This window comes from Tachysurus fulvidraco, chromosome 1 (assembly GCF_022655615.1).
Source record: "Tachysurus fulvidraco isolate hzauxx_2018 chromosome 1, HZAU_PFXX_2.0, whole genome shotgun sequence".
Classification (NCBI taxonomy): Eukaryota; Metazoa; Chordata; class Actinopteri; order Siluriformes; family Bagridae; genus Tachysurus; species Tachysurus fulvidraco.
The window spans coordinates 45,335,447-45,357,649 of NC_062518.1; the positions used below are offsets into that span (position 1 = coordinate 45,335,447).

At 40.4% G+C, this 22,203-nt stretch overlaps 1 protein-coding gene and 1 long non-coding RNA gene across 10 annotated transcripts; both read right to left on the reverse strand.

The window, feature by feature from the left end:
• Positions 1 to 5,202: 5,202 nt before the first annotated feature.
• Positions 5,203 to 16,438, reverse strand: LOC113643300 (low affinity immunoglobulin gamma Fc region receptor II-like). 9 transcript variants are annotated; one of them, XR_007137690.1, is made up of 12 exons: positions 13,405 to 13,462; positions 12,841 to 12,934; positions 12,323 to 12,358; positions 11,602 to 11,895; positions 11,147 to 11,464; positions 10,639 to 10,914; positions 9,458 to 9,706; positions 9,244 to 9,353; positions 8,819 to 8,908; positions 6,630 to 6,713; positions 6,447 to 6,502; positions 5,203 to 5,976 (listed from the first exon to the last, which is right to left on the reverse strand). XR_007137690.1 is itself a non-coding variant. In XM_047799840.1 (12 exons), exons 2-12 carry the CDS (start codon positions 12,869 to 12,871, stop codon positions 5,956 to 5,958), a joined length of 1,560 nt encoding a protein of 519 aa, XP_047655796.1. In that variant the 5' UTR covers positions 12,872 to 12,934; positions 13,405 to 13,463; the 3' UTR covers positions 5,203 to 5,955. The 9 variants fall into 9 exon arrangements, 6 of the variants coding, with proteins under 6 accessions (XP_047655796.1, XP_027003291.2, XP_027003292.2 ...); XM_047799840.1 differs by having other exon boundaries at positions 9,249 to 9,353; positions 13,405 to 13,463; XM_047799844.1 differs by having other exon boundaries at positions 5,836 to 6,502; positions 6,630 to 6,707; positions 9,249 to 9,353; positions 13,405 to 13,464.
• A 2,430-nt stretch (positions 16,439 to 18,868) lies between these two features.
• On the reverse strand, positions 18,869 to 19,823 carry LOC113643312. The gene is made up of 3 exons (XR_003440757.2): positions 19,705 to 19,823; positions 19,509 to 19,583; positions 18,869 to 19,400 (listed from the first exon to the last, which is right to left on the reverse strand). It is a non-coding gene; the product is annotated as an uncharacterized LOC113643312 (long non-coding RNA).
• Positions 19,824 to 22,203: the final 2,380 nt, after the last annotated feature.

Genomic DNA, 22,203 nt, shown 5'->3' on the forward strand with positions numbered 1-22,203 from the left:
CTCTACATAGGCTGGTTGCAGAAAAGGTGGGAGGCAGGTCAGGTAAACGAAGAGGGCAGAGTTTGACCCATGCGTGGACCGAGCAGTGTCAGACTGCATTTGAGGCCCTAAAAGGGAGGTTGACATCTGCCCCGGTGCTGGCTTATGCAGAATTTTCTAAGCCCTTCATTCTAGAAGTCGACGCGAGCCATGGGGGTCTGGGGGCAGTTCTCTCCCAAGAATTTGAAGGGAAGATTCGACCTATAGCGTATGCCAGTCGGAGCCTAAGGCCCACTGAGCGCAATATGACTAATTACAGCTCGATGAAACTAGAGTTTCTGGAGCTTAAGTGGGCCATGGTTGAAAAATTCAGGGAGTATCTTTTGGGGCACAAGTGTGTTGTGTTCACTGATAATAACCCCCTGAGTCATCTAGCTACAGCGAAGCTTGGAGCCACGGAACAGCGTTGGGCTGCTGAGTTGGCTGCATTTGACATTGAGGTAAGATATAGGTCAGGAAGGAGTAATGGTAATGCTGATGCTCTCTCCCGACAGAATTTGGTTCCCCAGTGTGACACGAGGGGGTTATGAACCTTCATACTCTGGGCAGGAAAACATATTAGTGATGACTGATGTGTTTAGTAAATTCGCTATGGCAGTCCCAACACGTGATCAAAGAGCTGAGACGGTAGCGCAAGTTTTGGTTGAGGAGTGGTTTTATAAGTTTGGAGTCCTGGGGCGGATTCATTCAGACCAGGGCCGTAACTTTGAATCTGCTCTCATTCGCCAGCTTTGTGAGCTTTATCAGGTGAAAAAGTCTCGTAGTACCCCATACCATCCGGCGGGTAATGGGCAATGTGAGCGATTTAATCGCACGTTGTATAACTTGTTGCGAACCTTGCCAGGCTCTAGGAAGAGAGACTGGGCTTCCTGTTTGTCACAGGTAGTATTTTGTTATAACACCACTCCTTATCAAGTAACTGGAGAAACCCCATATTACCTTATGTTTGGTCAAGAACCCCAGTTGCCAGTAGACTTTCTGCTTGGTAGGGTGTTCGAACCAGCTGCAGGAAGTATACACAGTTGGGTTGTGGAACATTGTAGGCGACTGCAGGTCGCCTTTGAGGGGGCACGTGAACGGCTGAAGGCTGCAGCAGACCGGCGAAAGACGCAGCACGACCAGGGTGTTCGAGATCTACCTTTGTCTGAAGGTCAGTTAGTCTACTTAAGAGACCATGTAGTGCGGGGCACCACAAGATCCAAGACTTGTGGAGTTCGGTATTATACCAGGTGGTCCGTTCTCCCGAAGAGGGAGGTGTGGTGTATGCCATTGCACCAGTTACAAATCTGGGTAAGGTACGGAGAGTGCATCGTTCTCTGCTAAAGGCTTGCATTCAAAAGGAGGTTTTGCCTGTTGATCAATCTGTTGATTGCGTGGAGAATCAGGAAGACGCTCAGGAGTACGACGAGGCCGTTATTTATTTGGTGGTATTGGTGCCAGAGACTCCTCGGACTATTCAATGAATGGTGTCTCGGGAAGCTGGGTACTCAGTCCTGCCTGAGGTTCAAGAGTCGCTGCCAGGGGGCATCCCTCCTGTGGGTGTAGTTTTGGTAGAACCAGCGGAACGTGGTGTGGATCTTGCCATGAGGGAAAGTGAAGTACCACTTGGTTCCCCTCATGAGGAGGTGGCTGCTCCTCGGCGGACAGGCAGGGTTGGGGCAGGTCAGCATCCTAATGTCCATCATCTTCCCCGAGCTGTAGGAGAGGTGAGGAATAGAGTTACCAGTAATCCCGAGATTGTGTCCAACACCATTTCAGCTTTGTTTAGGCCTTGGAGTTAGGAAGTTTCATTCATTGCCATTTATCTTTAGTCCATCGTCGGGGCGCCGATGCAAAATGAAGGGGTAGATTGTGGCGGGGGAGTGACTTTGATTACGTCACGGTGCAGGTGCAGCATTAGCTGATTGGCAGCTCTGAGTTATAAAAACAGGAGCATGCACGGTTACCTGGCATGCGTCACTTGGTTATTTGCTGCGTTGCTAACGCGCTTCCGTCACTTCCCGGAACTAGATGCGAGTGCTTGAGACGGTAAGGAGAACGTGCTGTTGGTTGTTTTCTTGGCTATTGCATGTGCTTGATTATGAGAAGTGCTTTGTTTTAATGTGTTTGAGACTGCGATTTGTTTGGAGAGCACTTCTGCCTTGACCCTACGAGTCGCGCTGCAATATCTGCTTAGTATTGTCACATAAATTGGGCATAGATATTGGAGAAGCTGTGATAACCTGACACAGTGCTGGATCACTGTTTTGTATCGGCGTTGAAAGATTCCATTGGCTTTCTATAAAACATTGACATCTGCGATTGGTAGGTATTTAGTCATATATGCATTAGAATGGGAGAACATGTCTAACAGTAACAGTCTCACTTTGTTTATAGGTGTCGTGACGGCCTGTAATTATTCCAGTTGGCGTGTTCCGCGTTTGTATGGCTGCAGTGCTGTCCTGTTTCCAGCGGGTTTTTTTAATCAAGCTTCCAAACGGGGTTTCAATCCGGTTGCCAGATTTGTTTCCAAACGTGTTTCCAAACATGTTTCTAAACGTGTTTCCAGATCTGTTTTCAACGGGTTTCTAAGTTATCTTTTGGTTATTTTCCTTTTGTGGTTGTTCCATATCTGTTTTTTAGTTTTACAATATATTATTATTTTTGAAGTATTTTATTTAAAATTTTTATTTGATTTATTGGAATTATTTATTGGTTGTGAAACTTTAATTATTTACTTTTGTTTTCTTGTTGTTTTAGTTTTTAATGTGACTGTGGTTGATACCATATATCTTTCTTGGCAGGGCCTGAGCACTAGGGGCGAAGGACTGGTTTTGGTGGTGGTACACTCGGAGCCTGTGGCAGGGGATACAAACCATTACGGACTACAAGCCTCCACCACGGACCTGTGACAGTAACATCTCTCTGCTGAATGAGCTGAACACCTTTTTTGCTCGCTTTGAGAAGCAAAACAGCACCATTGCCCAGAAAACTCCTCCTCCCGGTGACCAGGTAATGATGCTGACCCCGGATAGTGTGAGATCCTTCAGGATCAATGTACTCAAAGCTCCGGGTCCTGACAACATTCCTGGACGTGTACTGAGAGACTGTGCAGTGGAACTCACTGACATTTTTAACATCTCACTCAGTCAAGCTGTTGTCCCCACATGCTTCAAAGCTGCCACCATCATTGCAGTCCTGAAAAAGCCGTCTCCATCATGCTTCAATGATTACCGTCCTGTTGCACTTACTCCTATCATCATGAAGTGCTTTGAATGGCTAGTCATGCACCATATCAAGTCTGCCCTACCCCCGCTCTCTGGACCCCTTCCAGTTTGCATATCGGCCCAACCGCTTGACTGATGATGCCATGCTGCCATGCATTCAGCACTCACTCATGTGGACAAAAAGGACTTGTACATTAGAATGCTGTTCATCGACTTTAGTTCAGTATTCAAGACTATCATCCCTCAACAGCTCGGTAATAAACTGCTTCAGCTAGGGTCCATCACTTCACTGTGCAACTGGCTATTGGACTTTCTGACTGGAAGACCTCAGGCAGTACGGGCTGGCGGCAACACATCCAGCAACATCACACTGAACACTGTCGCCCCCCAAGGATGTGTGCTGAGCCCCCTTCTCTTCAACCTGCTGACCCATGACTGCACACCATCACACAACTCCAACCTCTTTATCAAGTTTGCGGATGACTTGACTGTAGTGGGTCTCATTAGCAACAAAGATGAGACAAACTACAGGAACGAGGTGAGACGCCTGGCCAGGTGGTGCACTGACAACAATCTCTCTCTGAACGTGGAGAAGACGAAGGAGATTGTTGTTGACTTCAGGAGAACGCACACTCAGCATGCTCCTCTGACCATCAACGGTGCCACTGTGGAGATGGTGAATAGCACCAAGTTCTTGGGTGTGGTCATCACAGGGGACCTCTCCTGGACTGGAAACGCAGCAGCACTGGCCAAGAAATCACAGCAGCGTCTCTACTTCCACGCCACCCATCATGCACACCTTCTACAGAGGCACCATTGAGAGCATACTATCGAGCTGCATCACTGTGTGGTACAATGCTTGCAACGCATCCTGCCGGAAGACGCTACAGCACATAATGAGAGCAGCTGAGAGGATTATTGGTGTCTCTCTCCCCTCCCTCCAGGACATTTACGAGACCCGTCTCACCCAAAAAGCCCTCTGCATTGCAGGTGATCCCACCCACCCATTACACAGCTTCTTCAGTCTGCTGCCATCAGGGAGGAGACTGGGGAGTCTCCGGGCCAGGACCAACAGATTGAAGGACAGCTTCATTCATCAGGCTGTCAGGAAGCTGAACTCGCTCTCAAACTTGCCTCCACTTCTCTTTTCTGCCACAGGCACCACAGATCTATGAACCCAACACACCCCTTCAGATCCCGCATCCCCAGGTCCTTCCACTCCCCCCTCCCACTAACATACGAAAACATGCACCAGTCACTTTGTGCAGCATTGGTCTGCATATGCTTCACTGTATCTACATATGCCTTGCACTTTATTTAAATTTCATTGCTATTTTGCACCTTGGGACTGAGAGAAATACATTTTCAATTCTTTTTTTTTTTTGTGTATGTATTGTACATGTGAAAGAGTTGACAATAAAGAAAACTTGAACTTGAAGCATCCCAGGTAGCAAGTACATGCTAGAGACGACATTTGTAGACAAATCACAATACTACAAGTGTTTTTTCCAAAGTCCCACGGTCTAATGTTGAGCGAAGGTTTTAAAAAGCTTATGAATGGCAGAACTGGCTTTTATGACAGTTTGCCGATCCTGAATGGGATACTTCCAAACTAGTATCTTTTCCACCGGGCCTAACTTGTGGAGGGCATGAGGATTTTGCTAGGTACGGATATTAGCTAAGAGGACATTAACTACGCACATGAGGCTCTATTTACAGAGTCTTGTTAAATTAGAGCTTTATCTGTTCAGCTCAGTATCAGTTTAGAGTTATATCAGTTCAGTCTTTGTATGGCAAAGATCAGATAACCTGCAATGTGCATTCACTCTTGCATTTAATTAACTAAACTAAATAACTAAAATACACTAATATTATGCAATTTGTGTATGTGGTATAACCATATATGCAGATAAGTATCATGTGTTTTTAACAAAACTTTTCCATATGGGAAACAACATCAAACAACGTGGCCTTTATTTAAAGACAGGTAACAAGATGAACATTTCAAGATGAACAATGAAAAAAATGATGTCTAAAAGCAAAAATAGAGAGTGTGATAAATGACTCAAAGATGTAATTCTATCTCAGATTATTCTGGTCATTACAGTTAATCCATAGTCGATGTGATGAACTACACACTGTAGTCAAAGTAGGAAAATAGATTAAAATTTCTAGTAAATAATTTCCCAAAAAGTAGAATGTATTAATGCACAATTAAATAAAATAAGCAATAAAAAAGAAAACATTTTGACACGCAGATAAAACACTCATAGTTAACGATATAACTATTTCTTCTATAATATATATAAATCCTTTGATGTAGAAAACATCTGTGGAAGTGTGGGGAGTGGTGAAGTGCTGGTTTGTGAAAGGAGGGTGGAGCCAAGGATGGCCTGATGTTGGAATCACCTGTGTTCAACTGTACTAATTTAATTTGTGTGTGTGTGTTAATGTGTTTGCATTTTGCAATCATGCCTCTCAAATACCTCTTTCCCAAACATTCCAATTCATCTAAAACGTCATTCTATGATGGAAGTAACTACTTATATTTGAATAGATATTTAAATATATGCAATTATATAAGAATATGCGTGAGTGTGTGTGTGTGTGTATATATATACACACACACACACACACACCATTCTGATCAAAACTGTTTCCGGCTCTGGCACAGCTACCCCTGCACACCATAGCGGAAGTGTCCAGATATTCAAGCTCGGTCCAGTGCCACCTGCAGAGAGAGAACAAGATCATATAAATCAAGGTCAGATTCAGGTGTGCAACATTAACCTCTCCACTGTAAACCACTCCCCCTTCCTGAAATACTGGAATACATTTGGATGCAGACTTAGATTTCTCCTGTGTTAGTGTTTTTCTCTGTTCAGTTGTGCCAGTGTGTGTGGAGGGTTCTGATTAGCCAGAGGCAGGAGTTACCTTCTAATCAGGGAAGGGAAAAAGAGACAAACGCGGGATTCTAAAAACAGTGTCATAAAAACATTTTGACTACTTCGAATGTTCATAGCTAGCTATTATAACTGACTAAGCAAAACAAGATGATGGAAAGTTCTCTAGGTAGCTGGAGGTGGAGTTTTTGTGTACAAGGTGTAAACACGTCACCAGATTCTACCCAACACATATTCCTTACTTCATGTTGTTTGATTTGTCTGTTATGCTTTAAAACATGCTGTTATCAAGTTTTACCTTCACACCCAGCTTCAGCTCTGAGTATACAGTATGAACGCCCACACTGGCTTTTTCTAATTGGAAGAAATCTTGAAATATTATACTGAACAAAATCTGGAAATAACATCATAGCTAATTAAAACATAATAACAAATGGAAGGATTCAGACGATAACTGACATTAATTCTTGACTTGCTGTACCTTTATTTGTTTCTGAGTTTTTCTTCGGTTTTATTTCAATAGTAGCGTAAGTCACATCACTAACACTGTGTTCAGCATCTGCATCTGCAGTAGTAAAGAATAACTCCATGAACAACCTTGGAATACATCAGTCAATAAAATCACATATACCACAAGAGCCTGATTAGGAAACAACCTCTAAATTCAAATAAAAAAAATCAACATCTAAGCAATAACAATAACTTATCCTAACATCCCACCGTTGATTATTTTCTTAATCGAAAGCACCGTATTAAGTTTTATTCCTTACATCATGCTCATAATAATAATAATAATAATAATAATAATAATAATAATAATAATATATTTATAAAGCACTTTAAAAACAGCCACAGCTGACCCAAAGTGCTGTACACCATAAAATGCAGATAAATAAATAAATAATAAATAAATAAAATAATAGCAATAATAATTCATGGTTGCACAAATGCCAGAGAATAAAAATAAGATTTCAGTCATTTTTAAACATGGAAACAGTGGATGCCTGTCTGATGTGCGGAAGCAAGATGTTCCATAGCCTAGGGGCAGCAACAGAGAAGGCACAGTCCCCACTGAGCTTCCTCTTAGATCTTCAGTGTCAAGGAACATTTGATCAGCTGACCTGTGCGAATGGGCATGAGTGTAAGGGTGGAGCAGTTCAGAAAAGGTACGATGGGGTGAGGCCATTTAAAGGTTCAAAAACATTTTAAAGAACTTTCAGTTAAACCTTCAACTTTCAATTAAATACAGGCAACCAGTGGAAGCAAATAAAGCAAAAAGATTAATGGTCCCAGAACCGAGTCCTGTGGATCCCCGTAGGACAAAGAAGCAGTGGAGGATCCAATACCAGCAAGACCCACAGAAAAAGTTCTCTAAAACAGGGCAACGAATACCAATCACAATTTGATCTAGGCGGGATATTAGAATATTAATTAGAATGGTCAACTGTGTCAAAGGCAGCAGTAAGGTATAGCAGGACAAGGATCACAAAGTCACCAGCATCAGACACAATGAGGATGTCATTAAGAGCCCTTAAGAAAGCCCTGTGCTTTGCCATGTTTTAAAGCTGAATTGTAAAACATCCAGTATGTCGTGTTTATACGATTTTTTTCTAAAACCTTAGAAAGGAAGGGCAGTCTGGAGGTAGGCCTGGAGCTGTACTGTAGCTAGCACAGAGTGAACCAGACCACGTTTCTTGATATGTGGTTGTACTACTGCATGTTTAAGATCAGTAGGAACCACACCAGAGGATAAACTAACTAACAATATTGAGAACCAAATGCCCTATACAAGGGAAAACCTTTTTAGACAATTGAGGGGTAGCAGAATCACAGGGAGAACCTGGGGGGTTGTTATGGCAAACCACATCCTTTAAACGTGACATAGTTACCGGTTGAAAACAGTCAAAAAACAAAAAACAAAAAACAACACAGGTGTCAGTACCAGTAGGAGAGATAAGAGGCCTGATAGTGGCAACTCAGAGGAGGCTTCCAAGCAAGCAGACTGTGAGGCATCAAGAACAGAGTTGATTGTATTAAAAAGCACACATGGGTTATGATAGAGGAAATTCACTCACTCACTCAATTTCTACCGCTTTATCCGAACTACCTCAGGTCACAGGGAGCCTGTGCCTATCTCAGGCGTCATTGGGCATCAAGGCAGGATACACCCTGGACGGAGAGCCAGCCCATCGCAGGGCACACACACACTCTCATTCACTCACACACCAGGGACAATTTTCCAGAGATGCCAATCAACCTACCATGCATGTTTTTGGAAACCCCCAAGGCACGAGTAGAACATGCAAACTCCACACACACAAGGCGGAGGCGGGAATCGAACCCCAACCCTGTAGGTGTGAGGCAAACGTGCTAACCACAAAGCCATCCTATATGCCTTCTTTTTCTCTGTGTAAGTGGCTTCACCTGAACACAGTGCGGTATGTTAGTCTTCTTCTAGAAGACACTTCTGTACTTTATTGCATAGAGTTAATCTAGAGTTAACCTAGTAATGCAAGAGGAGATGTCGGAAATGAAATTACACAAAAACTCATCCCCAGCAGCATACATATGAACACTTCCTACAGAAAACAGAAGAAATATTCCAAAGACCAGGAATGGACATTTTAAAATCAAATGTAGAAATAAACAGTCATTGAGACAGTGTCTGACCAGCCTGAAGTCGTGTGTGTCCTGACTGAGAGTTTTCAGCTCCTGACCGGTTCTGATTCAGTTCTGATGTCTGATTGGTTTTCTGCTTTTCTGTAGAGAGACAAACAGATTCTACATCTGAACAGGGTGTACATGCTAATGGAAACACTTTCTTTACATAGTCTTGTGCACATGCAGCTCTGTAGAGTAACTACATAAAAACACTCAAGTCAACAGTGAAATATAATAAATCTAATTATCACTATAAATATAATTTAACATAATAACATAATAATATTATAGTTAGGTTACATTCTGGATCAATTTAAATGTGTCAAATATACTAAAGATTCTTTTTTAAGTTAATATTTATTAATTAATATTTGCAGAATGCCCCATGATCAAAATTCTGATTATATTCTGTAGAACTGAGTGGAAAGATTTACCAAACCTTTCTTTATTTTGTAGAACCACAGCAGGAAGATTAATAAAATGAACAAAAACGCCAAACTAAGTCCCAAAGCCAGTCCTACTGTTCTGCTAGTGGACCTAGGACCTGAGACAGAAGAATGGAAGAGAGCAGAATTTAAGATGTTGAACACTGTACATTAAAACCGTGCCATTAATCGAAAATCATATCAGAAGTAATAGATTTCTCACGTCTGACTGAGACCCAGCTTTTCAGTGACTTTCTACTCTGTTGATGTTTACACTGGTAGAAACCTTCATCTGACTTTGAGACAGTTTGGATGATCATCTCTCCTGTAGTCTGGTTCTGGATAACTGATCCATCTTTATAGAAAATAGTTCGGAGGTTTGAGGAATTTGGGTTGTGATATAAACAGCGTAGAGTCAGAGGATGTCCCTCAGTCACAGGATTGACAGGACTCTCCAGGATCACATCACTATCTAGAAATAATTTTCATTGTGAAAACAAAATTCATTAGTGTGTTTTGAGGTCTGGAATTGACTGAAAACTCTCAATAAGGAGTGAAAAGCAAGGGGCACACAAATGGGGTATGCAGTGGCAAAATGGTAATCTATGGTAAAACATAAGGCAAACATTATTTGTTAAAGAAATACCAAAAGGAAACATTTGAAATGAGTTCATTCAAAATTAGTATGATCTCATATTAAGAGATCCTCTGCCCAGCCTCTGACATTACTCTGTAATTCTATCACTGACACATGACCAAAATGATCATCTTGAGGAGCAAAGCATTTAAATTTAGCTTCCCACCACCAAGCACAACATAGTTATTCATAGTTATAATTCAATTCAATTCAAATGTATTTGTGTATTGCATTTAACAATGGACATCATCTCGAAGCAGATTTACAGAACATAAGAAACAAAGCAAAAGTTTAAAATTATACAAAGATGAATTATTATTGGCTTGCCTCATCCTCGAATAATGCAGAATGCTGTCCAAGACAATATCAGAAAGAACTGCACAGTGCTGAATATAGGTCTACTGATGTGCATGTAATGGTGATGGTTGCTTAGTGCCAGAAAAAAGATATGTCTTAAAGACTTTATTATATCTTTTTGATTTTGTTTAGTGTCAAATCTCTTAATATTGGGAATGGAGTGGGGTCACATGGGGTGGGAGTTTCAACACTGATCTTGCACCCCCTCAGCAAATGTGTACTATGTACTGTGCTCCAATATAAACCTAGAGATGTGTCATTAAGTATCCAGAAATCAGTTAAGTGTCTCTTGTTAAACAGTTTTTCCTCCCAGTTGGAATGTTGGAATGGAATTCTGAATATTTCTGAATAATTTGTAATGAGTCATTTCCCTTTTCCTTTAACATTAAACACACTACATGAAGACTCACCATGCACTGTGATGTTGACAGGATTACTGTTTTCTCCAGATTCAGACTCACACCAGTAAACTCCAGTGTAGGATGTGGAGAGGAAGCTGATGTTACATGTAGATCCTGTAACTGATCCCCAGTGTGAACAATCTAACACTCTCTCACTGTGTGTGTATCGTCTCACTGTCCATCCAGTAGACTTACTCTGGTCCTCACAGCTCAGTGAGAGAGAGTCTTTAGTAAAGTGTTGAGTTCTGCTGGGATTGATGATCAGAGAGACTGGAGGAGATTCACCTTAAACACATTATGATTCACATGTTTTATTATGATTGTGTTTTCATTGCACTGAACACATTTACACCTCATTTAATTATGTGGTGCTTTTTGAATTGAATGAGGACAATAATCTAATTGGATAATTGGATAGTAATTGGCAACCTCCTCACTCAGGTTGAATATAAAGATTTTTAAACAAATCATGTTACTATAGTTTACATTCCAACACACCAGTGTTAATTTTCCTCACCAGTGATCCATAGTGGTTTTAGATTGCTGTACTTTGAGGTACGGGCTGGTTCTACTCTCTCTCCTCTGCACCTATAAACAGCTGTGTGATTAATAGCAGTATAACTGAGAGTGTAGGAGCCTCCAGATCCTCTGCTGCTATCTGACAGGAGCACTGGAGTAGGTCTGATAGCACCTTCACTGTCGCTGTAGGGAACAACTGTGTACCAGCTGAATGTCCAGTCTGTCGAGGAGTTTGTAACTTTACAGCTTAGAGTCACTGAGTCTCCTTCAGTCAGCCAGCTGTGTGGAGATACACTCAATACTGCCTGTGGTCTCTCTGTTACACAGGAAATACACAACTGTAAAACTGTTACATTTACTTCGTTTGAACAGTTTTTGTCAGAAAAAATGAAAGTTAAGCAATTGAAACAAGATTGTAAGTGTTATAAAATCCAGATGTTGCCACAGACTCACCTGATACAGTCAGGGTAACTGCATCACTGATCTCCGAGCTCTGAGAGTCTCCAATATGTCCTCTGCAGGTGTAGTTACCACTGTCAGAGGCTTTAACAGACTTGATTATAAACTCTTGTGTTGTGCTGCCTTTACTGCCTCTACCTTCTCCCTCTTGGTAGAGTAGAGTATTATTCTTATACCAGCTGTATGTCCACTCAGTGGTTAGTCCCTGTATGTCACATCTGAAAGTAACACCTCTGTCTCCAGTGAACACATGCGCAGCAGGTTTTATGGACACAACAGCTTTACAGTCTACAGAGATGATCAGAACCATTTCACATAAAACTATGAAAGATTTCATTAAAAATAAAAGTTTTAACACTGAATAGATGTATAACTAAAGAGTCACATGAAAGTAAAGCTAAACTATGCATTCCTTTCCATACTACAGTTTTGTCGGCCGTTCTTTTATTGTTGTATAATTCTACCTATTTTGACTGAAATATTTCCAAAAAGGAAAATCAAGAGCAAAATGATGTGAGTGGATTCACCAAGAAACACAAAGTCAAACTCAACACGAGATGAACTGAGTTAAAGTAACTTCCTTTTTTTACAGACATGACATGATATTGATAAAAACAAACACAATCTCAATATGGTATCTAACAATACATAATGTCTCTCCTCTAATTCAATTAAACATGTACATGTCAATACAATGTATACATATATAAGTCACCTTCAGCTTGTGCTGCTGGTATAAGTGAAATCAGCCCTAAAAAAGAACAGAAAAACAGAACATGATGTTATCATGTAAAAGATTCAGTGTATGATAAAACACTGCGTATATTACATACAGTGATGCTCAGATCCCTAGTCACACAAAGTGTAATTCATTTCAGAAAAGTAAGCAAGACCACAGTTAATGTATGTGTACATTTTTTAAATATTCAAATGTGAACAAGAATGATCAATTTTCATTTTGACAATCTTTCAGCATTACAGTCATTTTTAAATCAGTTTATTTCTCTCACATATCCCACCACCTCCTCTTATTTACTGCCAAACTAAACTAAAAAGAGAAGTTAATCCAGAACAGCCAACAAACGCACTGATCCACCTGAGACATCATGATGAAGTACACACAATGTCCTAATCACACAATAAGCTCATCACACATGACATTCAGACTGCAGATGATCAACTTTATACACCACCACTCACTCTAATGAAGACACAAAGAGAACATTTACTTACAGAGCATCACAGGAATTGGACTGAACTCCATCCTGTCCCTCTAATGACTGACTGACTGGCAGCGCAGAGGTGTGTGTTAAAGATTTACCACATCCTGTGTTCTCACAGGGAGAGAGAGAGAGAGAGGGTGTGTGCGTTAACTTCTCTTTTATTACATACATTTCTGTGCTTGTTCCTTCCTCTTACAAGAAAAATCACTTGCTTTTTTTCACCCCCTCAGTCACATACAAAAATGTAAAAATAACGGCAGAGGAGGTCAATGGATTTTGTGTTGGATATTATAAAAATATATATATATATATATATTTTTAGATATCCACACTTTTTCTTTGTCCATAGATTGAACACATTTTCACTGGGCGTAACTGGATGTGGAAATGTACTGTAGATTTAACAGTAATTTATTGCCAACCTGCCCTGTAAAGTATGAAAATTAGGAGAATAAACATAAAAAATATTACTATTTTGCTAAATTGCAAATGGTACATGCAATGTAAATTAAACATTAACTGTAAATTAGTGTAGGATGTTGAAAAAAAAAAGTGATCTACTGCAAATACTCACAATTCGAGGTGGAAAGATAAGAAGGTGCACATGCAGGGTAGCATTTTGACTTGGCCAAAGCTTATAGATTGCCAAAGTTCCTGAACTGTGTCTTTCTTAACATACTCTAGCTATGGCAACATGCTGTGTGTGTGTGTGTGTGTGTGTGTGTGTGTGTGTGTGTGTGTGTGTGTGTGTGTGTGTGTGTGTGTGTTGTCGGCAGGGTGGGGGGGTTATTATGGGCAAATGGAATGAGGCCTTGTGTGCAAAATATTGCTCTTTAACTCTAAGCTTTAATCACTGAATGACCAAAATTACATCTACAAATGTGCATTGATTCAACCACTTTTACCTTTGAATTAAACAAACTTGCAAATGTGTTGGATCATATTTTTTCCAACCATGCTTTACAGTACAGGTACTTTATATTTTTTATATATTTCTTCATATTAACAACAAACTACAGTTCTGTTCTTTAGAACTCTGAAGCAGCTTCCATAATGATTATATCATCCATTGACAAAGTTGTTGGCGAGGCTAAATGGCGAAGAAAGAAAGACACAAATTCTCTTTTTACTTTTTTAAGAATATATCAAAAATACATTATTTTAACTCTGTATATCCTTCATCTCTGTAAATATACTTTTAATGATTTGTTACAATTGATGTTGATTTGTAGCTTGTAATGTTTTGTCTTAGCAATGAGTTAGATTTCAGGCCACATTACAGAACAGCAAAGTAGTAAATTACATTTTATTGACTAGGGCTGTTTTCTTTTCCTTGTACTAACTGATCTCAATGCAGCATTCTATACTACAGAAAAATGCATCTGGATTCATCTTGAATTCTGTTTCCTCCACAGGAGCAAAATCAGACCCAAATTCAGGGATGGCAGGTAAACAGTGGTTTCATTCATTCATTGATTTTCTACCGCTTATCCGTACTTCTCAGGTCATGGGGAGCCTGTGCCTATCTCGGGCGTCATCGGGTATCAAGGCAGGATACACCCTGGACGGAGTGCCAACCCATCGCAGGGCACACACACACTCTCATTCACTCACACACTCACACACAATGGACAATTTTCCAGAGATGCCAATCAACCTACCATGCATGTCTTTGGACCGGAGGAGGAAACCGGAGTACCCGGAGGAAACCCCTAAGGCACAGGGAGAACATGCAAACTCCACACACACATGGCGGAGGCGGGAATCGTACCCCCAACCCTGGAGGTGTGAGGCAAACGTGCTAACCAACAGTGGTTTTATTAAAAAAATATATGATTGACCTAACACAGTGAAATATGAGAGGAAAAAACTAAGCAAAAATACAATATAAACAGGGTACAACAAAACCAAAACACAAGAGCAAAAAACAGAGAACAAACCCCCAGAAACAACAAGGACACAGGCACAGAACAACAAGGACAAAAACAGATGCAAGACCACAAGATTAAATAGGCAGGTAATTGGGGAGACATGAGGAACAGGTGTGCAGAGGTGGGAACAGGTATAAATAAAGTTGGGTAAACACATGAACAAACAAAAGACACATCAGGATATAAACAGAGACGAAGCCAGTCCCCCATCCATGACAGTTGTTGCGAATGGAGACAGCTTGTTGCTGGCGCTGATGGTATCAGTTTGCATCAATTTTACTGTACATTAAGGTGAACCAAATGTAACATACTGAGAACTTGAACTTGAGCTAGTTTAGTCTTTTGTGAGATTCTGTTCTCACTGTTTAGGTCAAGATAAAACATTGCGAAATGTCTTCCTTCCTCTGTAATGAAACATGATACAGTATGTCTCTCTTACCCCAGCAACAGAAGCTATATGCTGTTGTTACTGCCAACATGTTACCTTGAAAAAACATCCTAGACAACTAATAAATCCCTATTCGAAACCCTATAATGTCACTAAAACAATGTCACTTAATAACTTAACATTTTACTTTCTTTTTAATACATTTATAGATTTTTATTTATGCTAAAATGAAGACTCTCCAGATTTTCCTTATTATTTTTAATGTAAAAATTGTTCATTACAAGTTTTAAAGGGTAAGACAAAGAGGTGCTATATTTTCAATACCATTGCAACAAGGGCTAATAGTATGGATAATGTTTCTCAGTGGAAGTCTGGCCACTGAAAGAACCGATAGAAATTCCATTCACATCATAGAAGGAGGTTAGACCTTCCTCATCATTCACAAACATCCCCACTTTCTGAGGAGGCTGTTTCATTGAGAGGCAAACATGAGTAGATTCACCAGACTCATATTCAGTTTCATTCCTCAGCCACACACACAAGTATCCATCTTGGGGGCTGTATGCATTCTGCACTTTCCTGTTAGCAGACTCTCAGGGTTCTCCTAAATCCCACAATGCATTCCATGTAACCTGCAACTCATAGTAAAAACTCCCAGTGGAGAATCCTTCCTTTCCCAACACACAGGCATAATTAAACCTCTCTGAGTTATCAGATAGATTCTGCTATATGTGTCAGTATTTCACTTGTTTCCCATCATGAGACAGGATGAGTTGAATATGATTGAGGATCCTAAGTCGCCTCCAAAGTGGGAATTTTAATAAAACCTGCCACAAGATGTGCTATAAAGTGTCACATTAAAATAAAAACCTCACACTCATTTATTTTTTTTTATCTTGATCCAAGGCACATTCTTTATTTAAAGCTTATAAGCAAGCTTTCCATTAGAGAAAATGTGACATATTGTATACATATATGCTTCTTAGAACAAATAAACAGCTGCCCTATTCACCTCTTCTAAAAACTGTTGTTAAACCAGTTTATTGCATAATATACCTTCTATACATGCCCGATCCCAACAACTTACACAAACCTTTAACAGGGTAAACAAGACAGCTGAAATCTAAAATAAATATTGCATTTTTGTGGGCTACAAAATAAAAAAAATTAAAAAATTATTCATTTTCCACTTATTCCTACTCCCACAGAATTTACCTGCTGTATGTTATCTTTAGTTTCTTCAGTGGAAGTCGTAGTGTCTACACTTGGAGAAGAAGATGGTGTTCTGTTGAAAGAACCTGAATTGTGATTATGAAATGGCTTTGCAATTCTGTTTTATTTCACTTGGGTGTAGCCACTACCATCCAGTAACTGCTTGAAATACACTTCAGGATGTCGACGAGCAGCTGACAGACAACTAACTCACACAACTAACATTTGTCTCACTAAACAGGCCATGTACTTCATTTGATCTCTAATTATCTAGCCATTAAGTAGAAGTTATAGTTGTATGCCCATCTAGCCCATCCCCTCTTTTTTAGTTAATGTTTTTAATGATTTTTTATTTATTAATGACAGTTAATGTTTGTTTAACATTTTTGTTAGGAATTTAATATTAATATCAAGTTTGCTATTTGAAGGCATTTATTTACACACAGCCTCCATGAGATAAATCTGCACCATCTAGATTTTTTTTTTCTTATTTAGCTATTCACATTGCTGTGTGTTTGAGAAATTGTCCTCATTGTCCTGTTGAATTATACAGTTTGTATCAAGAATATTTTGGTATACACTTTTTATGTTGTCTCACTGACTGCTTCCCAGGTCCCAATTTTTCTTTGGTTGCAAATCAAGTCCAAATCTGTGCTCCACCACCATATGGTGCATTTATGTCAATAAACTGTGTCTGACATTTGCCAATATGTCCAAACATCTTCATCTTGGTCTCATCAGGACAAAGGATATTATTTCAGAGGTGTTGTGTTTTTTTTAGCTGTACTTTCGCAAAACTAAGTCCCAGACATATTCATTTTTGGAAAGAAGGGTTTTTTCCTAGCACCCTCACATAAAAGTGTGTTACATGTTGAAATCTGTTGTGTTAGGACTAAGAAAGGGGAACTCTCTTTCCCAAATTATTAAATGGCCCAAATAGATGTTTGGATAAGCAGTCACAAGAATATCAATTAATACATTTATGAATACCATCGGCGACAAAGCTGAGGATATCATAAATGTTCTTCCCCTGACAGAGGAGAAAAAAGTCATATGAGACTAAAAACGGCATTCACACGGCCTGTGTAAGCAAACATAACATGATTTTTGAATAGACATAATCAAGAAGCAGGAGACAGTATTGTCAATTTGGAGCCCTAATGGACAAACTGATAAGGGACAGAATTGTTATTGGCATACAGGGTGCTTGACTGTCTGAAAGTTGCCAATTTGACCCTGAGCTCACACTGGAAAAAGTCAGTGAAGCAAAAGTGAGGTCTTCAGATCATTGACCAGGTCCTCCAATGTAGTTCTAGGCTGATCCCTTACCTTTCTCAGGATCAATGATATTATCATGACTCCATGAGTTACCTAGGATATCTTCCATTTTCTAATAACTGCACCAACAGTTGTTGCCTTCTCACCAAGCTGATTGCCTATTGTCCTGTAGCCCATCCCAGCCTTGTGCAGGTCTACAGTTTTGTCCCTGGTTTCCTATGGTCTTGCTCATAGTGGAGAGGTTGGAGTCTGATGGAGGGTGTGGACAGGTGTCTTTTTTACAGGTAACGATTCCAAACAGGTGCAATTAATACAGGTAATGAGTGGAGGATAGGAGGGCTTCTTAAAGACAAACAGGTCTGTAAGAGCCAGAATTCTTGCTGGTTGGTAGGTGATAAAATACTTATTTAATGCAATAAAATTTAAATTTATTATTTAAAAATCATACAATGTGATTTTCTTTAATTTTATAAAATTCTGCCTCTCACAGTTGAGGTGTAACTATGATGAAAATTACATATCTCTCTATGCTTTGTACTGTAAGTGGGAAAACTTGAAAAATTGCCAGTGTATCAATTACAAATTTGCCCCACTGTATTTGGAAGGGGGAACAAGAACTGGAAGTAAAGTTCTTAGTGATCGAGTCCATGTGTCCCATCTTGTGTTTCTAGTTGGAGCTGGAGTCTCCAGCGAAGAGGTCAAGAGGAAGGCCAAAGGGGAGATATATGAATATATTTATATATATATATATGAATGTAATTGGTGCAAAAGTAGTGGATGCAGAGGATAGAGTAAGGTGGAAACAGATGATTCGACCTCTAATGGGAAAAGACAAAAGTAAAAGAAGACTGTAAGGAAACCAATTATAATAATACAACACATCTTAAAAGAACACAGCCTTCATTTATAATATTAAAATATGCTTTTTATATTAAAAGCATTTTACTTTTAATATCCCTGACATATCCAACAAAACATTTCCATAGATAAATTTCTTCTCTGGATAGAATCCCCATCATTGACACCCATCATTCTCTTCATGATGCCCTGAAATGCAAAGGATTTTTTATGTAAAAATAGTGATGTAAAAAGTACAGAACCATTTTTTAATAAGTAATTAGGTGCTAACTAATTACTAACTATTGATCAACTTTATTAAACTGTTAAAGTTTTTTCTGAAGTGGTGCACTTTTGTTGAATGGAGGTCTTTAAACAAGTGACATTGAGCGAATGGTTAAAAGATTTTAATTAATGAATACATTAAAAAGGAACATTTCAAATGACAGATAGCAAAGAAATGATTATGTAAAAAAAAAAAAAAAACATACAGACTAATTTCCAAATAAGTAATTTAGAACTATATAGTAACTACTTTTTAAACAATTAGCTGCAAAACACACCACGTTTTACATTGTAATGCATGCTATACTAAATGACATTTCAGTGCTTAAAAAAACAGTCAATAAGCATGGCTTTAATTTAAGAGGACTTTGCTGAGGCTAAGGATCAGGATCAAGGCCAAACATTTATTTTCAGTGATGCTGTACTGAACTGGTATCATCTCCCTCCACCACTTTGTACATAACAGTCCCCAGTCCCTACACCTGCTTATAGATTTAAAAGCTGAATATTATACTGCTCATAAGAAAAAAAACAAACAAAAAAAAAAACAAAAAAAACAGACCAACACAAATTACAGTTTTTCAGCCATCTGTCATATAACCTTAGCTCCATCAGTTCCATACACTGATACATGACTCACTGCGGAGAGAGAAAGAGATCACGTAAAAAACAGATTCGGGTGTGCAGCATCAGATCTGCAACATCAGACAACCCCGCGCCCCATTGTACATAACAAATGTTAAATACCATTATTCCTGTTTGCCTTCTTTTCCTTTGTGACCTGCATGCACGTTGCTTCACTGATCTCAGCTGCAGCTTCACCTGAACACAGTGCAGTGTTTTAGTCTCTACAAGACAGTTTTGTATTATACTGTATAGAGTTAATCTAGAGCTACTTAATCTACTAATGCAAGAGGAAATGTCAGAAATGAAATAAAGCTACCTGTTTCTTTCATATCTGCCTGATTCACAGCAGCACACATATTAGCACTTCCTACTAAAAAACAGAACACATTTTTTAAAGAAATACTAGAAGAAATTAGAAAGAAATTTAAGTATAAACAATTTTTGAGATGTTATTGTTATTGTCTGACCAGCCTGGAGTGGTATGGGTTCAGATTCTGACCGGCTCTGATTCTGCTCTGTTGTCTGATTTTCTATAGAGAGAAACAGGTTCTACATCTGAACAGGGTGTAAATACTAATGGAAACACTTTCTTTTACACAGTCTTGAGTACAGCATATAGCTCTGTTGGGTAAAAACTAAAACAACTAAGCAGTGAGTAATAGTTACAAATTTTCAGGACTCTGGCTAAATTATTTTAAATGTTTTCAATAATCTTAACAAGTTTATTAAACAATTTTATCAAATTAATATTTCAAAATAACTCAATATTTACTTTATACTCTATTTTCTAACTAAGTACTATACTCTGTAGAACTAAAGCATTTATCAAACCTCTTGTGCAGCACAACAGCAGGAAGATTAATGAAAGGAACAAAAATAAAAGCAGTAGAAAAAGTGCTTCAAGTACTATTCGATTACTGGACCTAGAACCCAAGACTGAGGAAAGAAAAAGAGCAGAATTTAAGATGTTGAACAATGTACATCTAAATTGTGTCATTAAGAGAAAATCAGATCAACAGAAATGGATTTCTCACATCTGTCTGAGAACCAGCTTCTCTGTGACTCTCTTCGCTCTGGGGGTTTATAGTAGTAAAAACCTTCATGTGACTTTGAGACAGTTTGGATGATCATCTCTCCTGTAGTCTCGTTCTGGAGAACTGATCCATCTTTATAGAAATCAGCTCGGAGTTTTGAGGTGTTTGGGTTGCGATATAAACATTGTAGAGTCAGTGGATGTCCCTCAATCACAGGATTGACAGGACTCTCCAGGATCACATAAGCAGCTAGAAGACAGAATTTACATAACTGTTTGTTTTCACTCTGAAACAGAAAGAACTGGTTCTAAATTAGGCTCTGGCTCCGAACCAGCACTCGAACTGCCTCGGTGGAAAAGGGGCATTGTTGAACAGTTCCCTTTCGAGGGAACTCTATGCTGTGTCAGTGCTGACGCTATGGGAATGCCAATACCCACGCCACCATGCACCGGTCGATGACTGTGCCAGAGGCCATTACAGAGCGCGAACAGACCGGGAACAGACCATCAAAGGCCCTGCAGGACCTGGGACCCTGGAGTGGGGTCCAAGTCCAAGTTATAGAACCTGATAAAGGTGTGCGGAGAGGACCAACCTGCCGCATCACAAATATCTTCAAAAGGGAACACCCCTGGCCAAGGCACAGGACGAGGCAAGCCCTGATGCCAAGAGGCGAGCCAAGACCGCGCACCTCAAAGGCCTGAGCTAATGGCCTCCACTACCCAGGGAGCCAGGCACTGCTTGGAAACCGGATTACCCTTATTCTGGCCCCCAAGACAGACAAAAAGGGTGGAGGAGTTACTCCACAAGCTAGTGCGATGGAAATAAGTCCTCAAGGCCCTCAGTGGGCAAAGCAATTGCAGCCTCTCCTGGTCCGCCAACTCATGGGGTGGGGGACAGTAGGCCCACAGTATGACTGGACAACCGGTTATAGCCTTGGACATGCCAGGGGAAAAAATATAGGCAGGCGGGGGCGATCGACAAGGCTTGAGAGAGGCCAAGGCTAGGAGCAGAGCCAACTTCAGGGAAAACTTCTCAGAGGCTGACTCCATGGGCTCAAAGTGGGCTTCCAGCAACCCCTCCAGGACCACAGAGAGGTCCCAGGAAGAAAGGCATGGTCTGCAGGAAGGCCTCAGTCGCCTAACACCACACAAAAAGCGAGAGACCAGAGGCTGCCTACCCAAGGAGGCCCCGAGGACAGGTTCATGGTTTGCAGCGATGGCAGCCATGTACACCTTTAAAGTAGATGGGGACAGGCCCAGAGAAAAGCAAGACTGCAGGAACTACAGCACTGTACCGACCAGGAAGTGACCTGGATCCTGACAGTGTTCATCGCACCAGAGGCGAAAAAGCCTCCACTTCAGAGCATATAGCTTCCTAGTGGAGGGAGCCCTAGCATTCAGTAGAGTCTCGGTCACCTCAGATGAGAGGCCTGCCTCTAGGAACTGGTCCCCCTCAGGGGCCAGACCCAGAGCTTCCACATCTCTGGGCGGGGATGTAGGATTGCCTCCTGCACCTGAGAGAGGGGATCCTCCCTGACGGGAACCTCCCATGAATCAACTCAAGAGGGCCATCGAGGGGCAACTAGGAGTAGGTTGACCCAGTCGTGGCACACTCTGGCTAGGGCTTGCAGGAGCAGAGCTACCGGGGGAAGGCGCACAGACGGAGCATCGGCCACGTCCATACCAAATTTACATGCCCTGGGATGCAAATCACTCCCATAGCGTCAGCACTAACGCAGCGTCTCGTTCCCTTCTCAAGGAACCGGGTTAAATACGTAAGGT